Genomic DNA, 12899 nt, shown 5'->3' with positions numbered 1-12899 from the left:
TACAAATATAAGGCAAACAGTGCCTGGGAAAGAGACCCCAAGGAGATGCCACATCCACAGATGAACAGTCCCGCCTGTGGGTTGGGAAAGCAAATGTTAAGCTAACCTTGGAGAAAACAGTCCCCAAAGAGGGATGCCAGCCATTACACAGCACTCCATCACTTGGCTGCTGCTGCCTCCTGAACACCAGTCTGGAGCCAAGTGCTACAGACCAGGGTCACAACCTGTCTCCAACCCTAACCTGCCCCATGCTGTGCTTTTGCTGGGTATTTTATGGCTCTCGGGAGAGGACTTTGCTGCCTGGCTAGGAGGCAATGAAAGGGCTAGGGATCTCTGCCACTGGCAGAACGTGTTTGCTGCCTCCATGGGAACCTCGCCAAGCAGCTCACCTTTAGGCACATCTTCTGGTTCCTCCTCCAGCTCTCTGGGAGAGAATTTCATCACATCAGACACAACATGGGTACCCACCATCACCATGCGCCCAAATGCCCGCTTTTCCACCACAAAGATGCTAAGGGGAGGGTGCAGATAGACCTGCTCCGGGAGCTCCTGCAAAAGAACGATGCACAGGGTTCACAGGAGCAAGGGTGATACCAGTGGCAGCCCCACCACATGTGGGGAGGTCAGACAGCACCTTGCAGCTCTGCCCAAAACCCAAAACCTTGCAGTGACAGGTGATGGCTGAAACTGCTCTTGGGCAATTTCACAAAGGTTTTGATCTGCAGCTGAATCATGTGGCCACAGGAGAGCAAAATCCTGGGGGCAGCTCCCCTCCTGTTACCTTGCCCCACACAGACAGGCAGCACACGGGTGCAGGACAGCCACGGTGCACCCTGGCGTGGCAGGACCCCCTTCCCACTCACCACGTCCATGTACTTGACCAGCTCGGTGAAGTTGGGGTTCGCTTTGTAGGTCGTGATCACCTCTGACTCCACCTTCTTGCCAGCACATTCAATGATAACCTGGGGCTGATCCACCTCGAACAAGTTCACTCGCTTCAGGTCCCGCAGGCCCCAGAACAGGATCTGAAGCACAACACGAAGTCGCTGGGCTGCTCAAGACATGCCAGGTATGGCATGGCCACACAGCCTGCAACCCTGAGCAGTGCTGCCACCCCCCTCACCCCGCAGGACACAGACCCCAAGGGAGGCATGAGGCCACTCTCCCAACCCAGACACCCAACAGCTCTGGCTGTTAAACTGCTGAGACTGTTTCTCCTTCATGTCAAGCACCTTCATTTCTGGCATCTGATCAGGCCTCAAAGGCACACTTGAGCTCCAGATGTGACTCCCTCCCCAAGCCCTGCCCTCTACACAGGCGAGCTGTGCTGTCCGCTTGGGGCAGCCCAGTGGGGAGCCAACTCAGTAGAAGACAGCGCACCTCTATGCGAAACTCCTTCAGCACTGGGCGGATGCCCTCAGGGATGATGAATCGTCCAGCACTGGGGTCTCCCAGGTAATCAGGCTCCTTGGGCTCCACGTCCTCAGGCACTGATGGCTGAACGGGTGAAGCCAGGGCACAGCAAGTGATGAAGCCATTTCTACTCCATGCCATGCCCCCTCTCCCTCCTCTCTTGATCTGTGCTCACAGGCTCTGTTCCTGCAGCCTCCCTTCAGTTGAAAGCCAGCTGTGGTTTTCAAAAGGGAATCCTCTGGTGGGCCCAATACAACCAGTCCCTCACCCACACGGATCTTCCCAGAGAGCTGGCAACCATGTGCAGCTTTCTACTAGCCCATTACCTCCAAATAGCCACTGTAATCCAGCTCAATCAGCTCAAAAGTGGCAATGAGCTCTCCCACTGCTTTGGCGCCTTTGTAGAAATCGAAGAACTGCAGGGCAGGTTTGGTGTACGGCTCATCGACCAGCTTCACCTGTGGGACGGCAAAGGCCTGGCCGAGGAACTCAGGGGAGCCCTACGAGAAAGGGGGGAATGGGTCAAAGCATCCCTGTATTATATCACTACCTCAGAGAAAAGACCACCACTAATTCCAGCCAAATTGGGACAGCACAAGACCACTGTTCCACCTTGCCATCCTCTGCTTTGACTTCCTCTGCTCTATCCAGAGCTAGGAGCAGACGAGATGTGCCTGTAGCAGCTCCTCAACTGCCAGTCCATCTCCATGCAGAACTGGGCAAACAGCACCATAGGACATCAAAGCTAGATCAGGTTGCTCAGAGTCTCCTCCAGTCAGGGTTTGAATGTTTCCAAGAAAAGAGATAACACAAGCTCTCTGAGCTCCAGGCCCAGCATTTGAACTCCCTCTGTGAGAAAATTGCTTCCTTACATCAAGTTGGATTTTTTTCTTGTTCCAACTTGTGTCCATTGTCTGTCATCCTGCCCCTGGATACCTCCAAGAGAAGTCTAACTCCACCTTTTCTACCCTCTTCCATCAGGCAGCAATAAGACACTGCCTTTGCCTCATCTTCTCCAGGCTGAATATACCCTGGTCTCCACTTCTCTTCACTCTGTCCTGTGCTCCAACCTCAACCACCTTTGTGGCCTCCTCTGGACACACTCCAGTACGTCAGTGTCTATCTTGTACTGGGGCCCAGGAAATGGACCCAGGAAAGCTGCTGAGCTACACAGGATAACCCAGTGTGAGTTACATCCTTCCCCTTATGATAACAAAGAGGCCCCAGAAGAGGAGTGTGACTTCAAAGTACTAATGAGAGAGAAAAGGGAGGACTGAGGAAGGAAGATGGCACCTGGGGGACAGAGGAACAGCCCTAAGAGTTGCATCATCTTCCCCTGGCTACGAGTCCTCTGCAACATAAGCCTGCCAAGGAAGTGGGGCAGGCAGCTGTGAGAGGCGCAGTTCTTCTCCAAAGAGGAGATCCTGGATCCACCGAGCACTCGTCAGGCCCTGGCTCGCGGCATCTCTGAGTCATCTGCATGCTGCAACCAGCAGCTTCCCCCCAGCTCATAGCAGAAGTCTGCAGAAAGTCTCAACCTCAGCCAGAGTCCCCAGGACTCACTGCCACCAATGGACCAGGATCAAGCTGAGTCATGGAAGCCAAATAGAGGTGGGGCTCCTAAGTGCCCGTTCACAGCACCCACACAGAGCTCCTCTGCCTTCCCTGTCCTGGCAACAACAGCAGGAGCACAGCATGGCTATACTTACAAATTTATTATGGCTGAAAATGTTGATTATAATGATGGGGGTCTCTGTTTTCAACTCTTCTTTTTTCCCATCAATAATGAGCTGGTCAAACAGAAGTAGCTCATTCCACATGGGGCTCAGCGTCTCCTCCAGCACCTGCAGACAGAGACAGGAGGCCTAAGCGTACCACAGACAGTGGGAACAAATCACATGCACTCTGTAAAGAGAGTGAGGCAGCGTGGGCTGATCCCCTCTCCCACACAGCTGCACGCAGCTGGTGGTGCCTGGCAGGACGGGAGATGGTAGAAGTATGAAATCAGCACTTGGGGCCAACCAGCACATGCCAATCAACATTTGAGACCATGCTCAATGATATATATATCTTTTGTCAAATGTTCCCTGAACATAGTCACACCACCCAGAGCACACAAATACCTCCTGCCTGGAGTTACAAAGTTTCCAGGAGGACTGCCACAGCACTGGCCCTCAACATGTCAGTGAGGACACGATGATTTTTCTCTCCCAAGTCCCCAAGAATGCAGAAGCAAGAGTTTAGGCGGTCTCACCCTGGTGGTCTGGCAATGAGTCGAAAACACCACTCTTGCAAATGGATCTGAAAGGCCATTGTCATCTACAGGAAGGATCCCTCGAGCCTGATACAGATGGGCTCGGAGCTGGAAATAGCTGAAATCTGGTAAAAAAAAAGAAAAGAGGTCCCAGTTCCCCAATCCAGCCCTGTGTGAAGCCAAAAAAATGCATGAGAAGAGGGCCAGCCAGGTAGGAGTGGGCACATCCTGCAAGGAGCGGGTACCACTTCTAGGGGCACTCACTGTGGTTCTCAGAAGGCCAGCACATCTCAAAAGGTTTGACGAAGCAAGACAAGATCAGTGGGCTCCCCAGACAGCTCTGGGAAGGACATGACATGTCAAATATGCCATGATCTGCTGTGAGCATCTGCTGTGGGGGAGCACCACCAGGCCTCAGCAGAGGGGCAGACCTCATGCCCATTGCCAGCTTGGCAGCACATTCGGTGCCTACAAAGCAGCTGTCCTGCTGCTGCTCCAGCTGTGAGGTGCAAACACGTCCTCATGAGAGCAAACTGGACCTGCCTGTCCCACTCACGCGTTGGAGATGACATGGAGGTGATAAATCAGGTCCTACTCCTTGGACACTGACCCTGGGGCAGGACCTCTCATCTCTCTGCTCTCCTGCTCATGGTTAAGCCATGGAAAAGTGGCATCTGCACTCACCATCTCTGCTGAGCCGGCTGGGAGGGCTGTACGCCGAGAGCTGGGCTATCTCCTGTCCGCTTTCAGAGAGGTACTTGAACTCCTCAGGCAGCTCTGTCAAACAGTTCTTTGCATATTTGGTTACCCCAAGCCACATGTAGATTTCCAGTTTGGCAAAGATCTCACCAGTGTGTAAGCCAGGGACCTGAAAGCACAGGAGGTTCAGCAGGTTTCTGATCTCAGCCATGCTCCCTTCAGACCAAGATGATCACTATCAGCCAGTGACCAACCAAAGAGCACAGGAGATGGAGGAGCACATTGGCAGAGGCAAAAGGCAGTGGTGGAGTAAGAGCTGTGTTTACTTGTGACCTGCAGGATTTCAGGAAGGAGGGCTGAAAGCAAAGAGAGAGAAGCAGCACGAAGCAAGCAAGAGCACACTGTTTTGGTATAAAACTACCTACCTTCATAAAGACAGTCTGGATCTTCGCACAGTCCTTGCCTTTCTCCTCTTCAACTACCGAGTAGAGGATGTTCTGTGCGGGAACTCTTGCATACGCCACACGCCTGTTGTTGCTGAGCATCCAGATGAGCACATCAGGGAGGGTGCACTGGGGCTGGAGGGAGGAAAGAGAGCAATGTCACAGCAGAGAAACAGCACATCTTGTCCTCCCTCCACTGACACGGTGAAAGCTTCATCTCCTCGCAGGAGGGACCGCTGGCTGCGTGGCAATTTGGAGATCCAGAAGCAAATGAAGGGCCTAATGCTGGGCACATACTTCTGGAAGCCTCCACCCTGCAGTATAGCTCTGCAGGTATCATGGTTTAACCCCAGCTGACAGCTCAGCCCCCCATGGCCACTCGCTCACTCCCCCCTCAGTGGGATGGGGGAGACAATCAGAAGAGTAAAAGTGAGAAAACTTGTGGGTTGAGATAAAGACAGTTTAATAGGTAAAGCAAAAGTCACGCATGCAAGCAAAGCAAAACAAGGAATTCGTTCACCGCTTCCCATGGGCAGGCAGGTGCTCAGCCATCTCCAGGCAAGCAGGGCTCTGTCACACATAATGGTTACTTGAGAAGACAAATGCCATCCCATCAAACATCTCCCCTTCCTTCTTCCCCCATCTTTATACACTGAGCATTATGCCATAATCCATGGGATAGCCCTTTGGTCAGCTGGGCCCAGCTGTCCAACTCCTTGTGCATCCTCAGCCTACTCACTGGTGGGGTGGGGGCGACAAACAGAAAAGGCCTTGAATCTGCTCAAGCCCTGCAATATCTGATCAGCAATAACAAAAACATCTCTGTACTATCAACACTGTTTTCAGCACAAATCCAAAACATAGCCCCATACTAGCTACTACGAAGAAAATTAACTCTATTCCAGCCAAAACCAGCACAGGAGGTTTCTTGGAGGGATCTGTGACCCGCCTTGTTCTTCAGTCAACACCAGTGGGATGCACTCAACCCCATGCTGTGCTGGGGAGAGGGAGCAGCCACAAGACTGGAGAAGTGGCATTTTCCCCCACCCCTCTGACAGGAACCCGAGTGCTGATCCACGGGAAAGAACTACGTTAGCTGGCATCCCAGCAACATGAGTGCCCAGGTTGAGAGCAGGACTTCAATAAAGCAAATGCACAGATGGAAGCAATGACTTCTTCTAAACTCTAACCTAAGTTCTCTTCCCCATCTCAGTTTCCCTGCCAAGCACTTGTGCTTGGTACTTGTACTTGCAATCTTCAGTACACACGTAGCTCAAGCAATTTATTACTGAGCCAAACCAGGAACACCAGCCTTCAAGCAGCAACTGAAAGTGGCAAGTGTGTGTGCAGGCATGATTCCACAGAGACAGCAACATTCCCACCCGAACGCAGGGGGCAAAATGGGAGGAGGTTCCTCCCTGTCTGGGGAACCCGCTGCAGCCAGCCTTCGAGGCTAGAGCCTGAGGACAGCTTCTCCTCCTGGTGATGTGAGGGGTGGCATCTTGTTCATGTTAAAGTCTACCCTCACACTGCTAAAGGTGTGAAAATCATTTGCCTTTACTTAAGTTAAAGACTTCTCCAAACTGCAAACCTAACTCCAGCAAACATTGCATTCTGATTTACACTACACAAACGCACTGATTTTCCAGAGTTACTTAAAAAAGAGCCAGTGAAACTCTGAAAATGGAGTGTCTGGTATGGATGACAGACTTTATTTCAATGTAAGTTTGAATTTGCAGAAAGTGTCCACGGCCAGTCCCTGGTGGGAGTGCAGCAGCACAGACAAGACTGTTTTCCCAGGCAGGCTGCCTGCAGCGCCACTGTAGGCACGGCCTCAGGCTGGCTGGCAGAGTGGGCAGGGAGGTCCAGGGGGCCTGGAGCTGGCCCAGCTCTGCTTCCAACCCACCACTGAGCTGCTTGGACCCCTGCTCCGTCACCAAGGGACCTGCAAAGCTGCCAAGCCTCATCCCTCATAAGAACCATTACATGAAATATGGTAATTTCCAACAGCTGAAACCTGGGATTTCACACAGCAAGGAAAGACAGCAGAGGGAAAGCCTCAACTCGGGTTTGCAAGAGCCCAAGCAGCCAGCTCAGTGCCCTCTCCTTGCCCATACCCACTCCTGCTGAGAAACAGGGTGCCCTGAGAGCAGCTGTACCTCTTTAGCCAAAAAACGCAGCTTTGCCAGGACCTTTCTTGTCTCCTTAACCTTCTCCTTGACATTGGCTCGAGTCAGCCGCCGCCTCACACGGAGCCCCTGCTTGGCATACAGGATCTGAACAGAGAGCACAGCCGTCACACGCCCGGCTGTGACCCAGGCACGCCACACTGGCACCCCTCACAGGGGCTCTGCGGGGAAATACCCGTGTGCTGATTGCACCCATCCTGCCCCACCGCACCCTGACCTCCACCACGGCTCACCCCCAGCTGCTGGGAGCAAACCTCCATGAACCTGCCATGAGACATTTAGTGAAGGGTGCCAAGAACCAGAGACTCCAGTAACCCATCAGTTCTGCCAATACCAGCCAGTAACAGAAGTCCATGAGCTTTTACATCATTTGGGGCCGAAAGATACGTAAGGAATAAACATTTCAGACACTGGTAGTCTAAGGCTCCAGATAGTGCCTGGGGGAGGCTATGCACAAGGAGCAACTTAGGGACACAGAAGTATGGGAATATGATGTAGAAAACTGGAAGACAGGGCTGAGCTTTCGTGTCCACATCTGAGGAGAGACTTTGTGATGAACCAAAACTAATAATAAATCCAGAAGGAATTCAGGGTGCAAACTGACAAGGCCAGAAGCCTCATCTCTTGGGCTGGTCCTCTCAGAGTGTACCTTCACCTTCATCCTCTAGCAGAGTACCTTCACCATAGCTCAGGTGATGATGTGTGGGGAGGCAGAGGGAAGGGAGCTGGGACCCAGATGTGCCTAAATTTTACTTCCTGCTGCTGTCGTTGCATTTTGGTCAGTCTTTCAAAGCTTTGTAGCTTGATGGGGACTATGACTACAGCCATGGTCTGCTGTGCTGTGCTGGAGGGTATGTAACTGTGCTCTCATTCAGCGAGGTGGCTTTGTCTGCAGGATTATGAGTGCCTAGATGTTGCCCTCTCCAGGGACAGGCAGATGGATGGCTGGTTTTAGATCTGCTGGATGGGTACCTAGCCTACGGGCTGAGTTTCCAGGGGCAGTGGGTGTCAGTGAGCTCCCTAAAACTGCCTGCAGGAATAGTCTGCACCAAAAGGCCTCCAGCAACCTACAGGGCAGCAACATGCATGTGCTCAGCCACACATGCCCCATAGGAGAGGAAGGATGGCATCAGGGCACAGCATCTGCATAAAGCTGGAGGCAGCTATGGCCAGTCCCTGCCTCTGTTCCCTGTGCTGGAAACTTTATTGCTCTGAGCAGAAGTGGGAGATGCTGCAGTAAAAGCCTACGACTGATACCATGAGTCTGAGCTCCAGGTTTCCTTCTTAGCATCAACGCTAGCTGGTCCTCCAGAAGTACCCCCCAAAGCAGGGATTGCATGGGCTACCACCACCACCACCACCAAGTCCCACAGCTTACAATGCTGCGCATCAGGTATTTCGTCCGACATCTGTCGAGGTTGTTTGGATGTGCCATAGTTTTTCTCTCTGCGCTGAGTGAATATTGCCTGCAATGAGAAAAGCAGCACAGGCTCCACATCCTCTACATCCTCTGCACCCAGCAGGCAGAGCACAGCTCACACAGCAGGGGCACAAGCTCCAGTTCCCTGGTACTAATCCGGATGCATCAGAAACCCCCCTCTCTGCAATGCCCTCTCTTCTGCAAGCTTTGTGATTCGGAAGGTACACCGGGGATTGCTCAGCACCTGAAGCTCCCTCTCTACTGTTGCCATCACAGGGCTGGGGACTGAAGACCCCACCAGGCAGCGGCAGTGATTGAAACTTCATGATTGAAGAGAGTGAAGGAAATGTCCTAACATTTAGGAAACACCAAGGAGTCCAGGAACATCGAGGTCCCTGTGCTTCCCAGGACTGGGGTCTCCTCTCCAAGGTTGAAGAGCTGCAGGGTCCTTTCCCTGAGTCATCCTGGTTTCCTTCCACTCATCCATCTCAAGAGGACAAGAGAGCAGGCTACACACAGCCCAGGCAGAACGTGCTACGACCCCCTAACCTGAGAACAAGAAACCTTAGGAAATCAGGGACATGCTAACCTGCATCCAGCTACAAATTCCTCCAGCACTTCTCTGAGCCTCTCTTCTGCTTTAGCCTTTGGCCTTCTCACAAGCTTCTCCACGCTGTCCAGCCCCTGCTCCTGTGGGGAAAGCACAACATTCAAGGAGCTTGTGCCTGGCTGTGGGGTCAGAGTGAAACATTGCAAGGATGTGTTTGCCACAAATGGCTTGTGCCCTTCTGCGGAGCTGGGGATCGCGAGAGTGCTGCAGGTCAGTGCTGTGCTACCAGGGACTCTCTGGAGCCTGGGAATAACCTTAACACTGGTTGTTAAAACACCTTCTGTCTCAGTCCTTGAGCACCCACTGAAACACACCAGCAAAGCTCAGCTTTCGGATTTCTAAGCCCAAAACAGAAAGACAAGCCCCTTGGAAGAGACTGTACACACACACACACACCCCGCCCCCCGCAGATAACAGCCTGAGGCGGAGTCTGCTGGCAGCAGCATCTCCCCTGTGCACATGCAGCTCAGGACTAGCAGCAGAGGAGTTTTTTATCACAGATGTGGCACCACTCACACCTCCAGGAGCCTCCACCAGGCTGTGGCACAGCACAAGCAGCAGCTCCGCACTCACTGCCCTGTCCCACGCCTGAAGGGCAGGTGGGACGGAGCCCTGCCAGAGACATGGACTCGCACGGGGGGTGAGGATGTTTAAGGCAAACGTCTCACAGAGCAACTGCATGTGCTACAAGGAAAGCACACCAGGAGGACCATGCCGCAGACACCCTGAACACGCTACCAGGCGCTCTGCCAGCTTGACAATCCAGTTGGAAATGCAGAGTCTCCAGGTGTGATCCTCCCAGTAGCTCCACACGTACACGCAGGGTTTCTCATGCATCATGGGCAGGCAGCTGTATGACCTAAAGGGCAGCAGGCACAGAAGGTTACAGCTGCTGTTTTCAGAAAGCACATGTCATGTCACAATGCAGTGCTTGCACACCCAGCACAGGGGCAGTGTCTGGGCTCTGTCCTCCTCACAGAGAACAGCTTGTCTTGGGCCCTGTAGCACGGAGATGGATGCAAGCTGCTGGATCTGCCCTTTGCCATCTCAAACTAGTGCTCAGGGTTTCTAGCAGAGAGAGCAGCACGTGCCCAGATGAATGAGGCTGATGGGAGTGTGGGATGCTGCCGAGATTTCTTGCTGCTATGCGACTGATTAGTAGCAGGCACAGAGCTCACAATGCAAACACCAAGACATTGCCAGGCCTGTGGGACAAACCAGGCAGCATTCCCAGAGCAAACATATCACCAGAAGAGCTTGTGTATGTGTCTTGCCTGCCCAACATAGGACAGCATGTGCTGGAGTACTCCTTTCCTTCCTCCTCACTGGATTCAAGCCCTTAGGATGCTGCTTGTTAACCAGAAAAAGAACTGCTGTTACTGATGGGTCACAGTTTCCCTTAGGCCCTGTCCTTGGCCACCTGCACACATCAAGCAGACGCTGTAGGGCCTGTAGGGCTAATGGGCAACAGCAGTCAGCGAGGCCATGGCAAGCTGCAGGGTTGCAAAGAGGAGAAACACCTGCACAGCACTTGCTTTGCTGAGCAGACCTCTAACAACATCTGGAATAACCAACCTGGGAAGCTGGGCAGGACCAGGGCAAGTGGGAAAAAAGGACAAAGACTCACCTGTCATACTCCATGGGCTCTGGTCTCTGGCTCTTCGTCACCGACTTGTTCAGTGCTGCTGAAGCTGGGGCCAGGACATCAACATCCAGCTCACCATCTGAACCAGGGTCCAGCAAAGGCTGCTTTTCTTCTTTCACTTCTCCCTTTTCCACTTTTCTCCCTACTTTGGTCACAACCTCTTCAGCTTTGCCATAGTTTCCTTAAGTTAAGCATTAAACAGTAAACAGACAAGTGGGATCACTGTTAAACAAGTTTGCTAGCTTGCAAAATCAGAGTGCAATCATCCTGCCAAAAGAAGCACATGGGCACACACTGCTTTTGGAACTAGCAGTTCAGTAGCATCCAACCATCGAGCATCACATGGACAACCAGGAGGTCTGAGAGGGAGCTGGACAACGCAAAGAAGTCCTTGTGCCTGCCTCCAAGTTCCACCAGCTCCCCCAAATGCCTGCTAATTGCCATCTACACTCCTACACTGGGGTCAGCAGCAGTCACTCAGGAAGACTTCTCAACATCAAGCATCTCCACCCATCCAGCTTAGGGGGCTTGGACCTGGTCTCCTACCAGTTTCCCCACCACCCACTGTTGCAGCCCCTCAGCACCACATGGCCAAGCCCAGAATCCCAGCTTCCCCTCCTCTGCTTCCCTTTCTTGCTTCCAAACCCTTCTACCTCTTCACACCCCGCCTTCCCAGGAGAGTTTCAAACCACTCTTCCCAAACAGGCAGTTCATACAGATACTGCAAATCTCCAATCCCATAGGAGAGCATCCAGACTTTTAAGGTAATCATCAAAGCACTGTGCGCACTCCCTGGCCTCACCCCCCATCCTTCCTGAGTTCTTGGAGGCACAAACTTTGCAAGGGCTGGCACCTTAGTTCTGCAGTGCTGACTCGGGCTGTCAGAGGGAGATTCACACTGTTCCCGTAGTTTCTGGACAGAGGGTTCTGGGGAATACCCACCTATAGAGACTTCAAAGCTGACAGGCTTGGAGCTGAGAGAGGAGTCCATCATAGTGGCTTCAAAGAAGGCAGCGAAGAGGAGGAATTCCTCCTTCCTCCCCAGTGCATTCTGAGCAAGGAGACAGAAATCAGCCCAAGAGCCTCCTGTGCCAAAACACTGCCTCAGCAGAAATTCAGAGAGCACCAGGGCATGGCCAGTGCCTGCCACCCCTCCCAAGGGACATCAGTGGGATGCTGCTGAGGTCACCACTGCTGGGCTGCCAGACATGGGACAAGTTTTCTTGGAAATCCTAGGGGGCTGGTGCAGAGCCACCAGGCTTTGGCTGGTGCTTGTGTGAAGCCACTGAGCAGGTTTGTAGGTTAAGGGGTGGTTACTGTACTAACACAGCTGCATCTTGCCTGCCTTTCCCAGGACAAGTAGAGACCCAGAGCCAGATGACAGCTCCCTGGCTCCAGGGGATAAAAAGTACATGCTCAAAGGCAGCTGTGCTCTGGGAATAACACCCATGTGAGAGTCCATCCTGCACCAGGAAGGCAGCGCATGTGGGGATGCTCCAGCTTTACTGTGGGAGGCTGAGGGTGTGGCCTCAGCCCTTGCAGAGGCTCAGAGAGCCCTGGATGGCCCAGCAATGGGCAGGCTGGGTTTGCTCTGGCACTGTTACACCAGCAAGTGATCCCACTGCCTCTTCCTCATGAGGCCCATGCACGCTGCAGGATGGCATGGGTCAGCCACGCCAGCACAGCAGGACTCACCTCAGGGAGTGGATGAAGCTCTTCCACCTCCACAATAACCTCCCCGGGCTGCTCGGCCTCCTGAGAAGCCCCAGACTCCTCCTCTCCCTGCGGCTGGCTCAGCTCTTTGGCTTTCTCCTTGGATTTCTTACTTTTCTTCTTCAGTTTCAGTTTGCTTAGGGCACCTTTTGTCTTGTCCCCAAGCTTCCTCTCTGCCACACTGGGGCTGCTAAAGATCTCCACTGTGATGGCCATGAGGATGCGCCCGCGGTAAAAGATCCCCTCGCCCATGCCCTCGTTGAGGTCCTTGTGGATGTCCCGCAGAGCCGAGTTCTGGGGGGAGCCATACAGGTTCACCCAGGCTGGGCCAAACGTGGGGTTAAAGCCTGCAGCAACAGGTACAGGGTCTAATTACACCACAGGGTGCTGCTGCAGAGAGACCTTCCCCCAAGAAGACATCCCAGGACACAGGAATGTGAGCGTCCTCCAGCCACCTCTGCTTCCCACCTCCAGGAGACCCCTATGGCCAAGCAGAGGGTGCATGGCATGGGG

At 53.2% G+C, this 12899-nt stretch overlaps 1 protein-coding gene across 1 annotated transcript in view; it reads right to left on the bottom strand.

The window, feature by feature from the left end:
• The window catches only part of LOC141951601 (fer-1-like protein 4), a 40023-nt gene that overhangs the window by 15703 nt on the left and 11421 nt on the right, over positions 1 to 12899 (bottom strand). The window contains exons 14-28 of the mRNA XM_074888085.1: positions 12369 to 12733; positions 11616 to 11724; positions 10656 to 10854; positions 9767 to 9887; positions 9008 to 9108; positions 8377 to 8464; positions 6969 to 7085; positions 4792 to 4944; positions 4352 to 4535; positions 3668 to 3792; positions 3123 to 3257; positions 1740 to 1913; positions 1381 to 1497; positions 864 to 1025; positions 390 to 549 (exon numbers count right to left, since the gene is read on the bottom strand). Coding sequence (XP_074744186.1) covers positions 390 to 549; positions 864 to 1025; positions 1381 to 1497; positions 1740 to 1913; positions 3123 to 3257; positions 3668 to 3792; positions 4352 to 4535; positions 4792 to 4944; positions 6969 to 7085; positions 8377 to 8464; positions 9008 to 9108; positions 9767 to 9887; positions 10656 to 10854; positions 11616 to 11724; positions 12369 to 12733 — 2310 coding nt within the window. The remainder of the gene's footprint in view (positions 1 to 389; positions 550 to 863; positions 1026 to 1380; positions 1498 to 1739; positions 1914 to 3122; positions 3258 to 3667; positions 3793 to 4351; positions 4536 to 4791; positions 4945 to 6968; positions 7086 to 8376; positions 8465 to 9007; positions 9109 to 9766; positions 9888 to 10655; positions 10855 to 11615; positions 11725 to 12368; positions 12734 to 12899) is intronic.

Source organism: Strix uralensis, chromosome 18 (genome assembly GCF_047716275.1).
Source record: "Strix uralensis isolate ZFMK-TIS-50842 chromosome 18, bStrUra1, whole genome shotgun sequence".
NCBI lineage: Eukaryota > Metazoa > Chordata > Aves > Strigiformes > Strigidae > Strix > Strix uralensis.
Note: the sequence above shows the minus strand (reverse complement) of the source record. Positions and strands in the feature narration are given on the sequence as shown.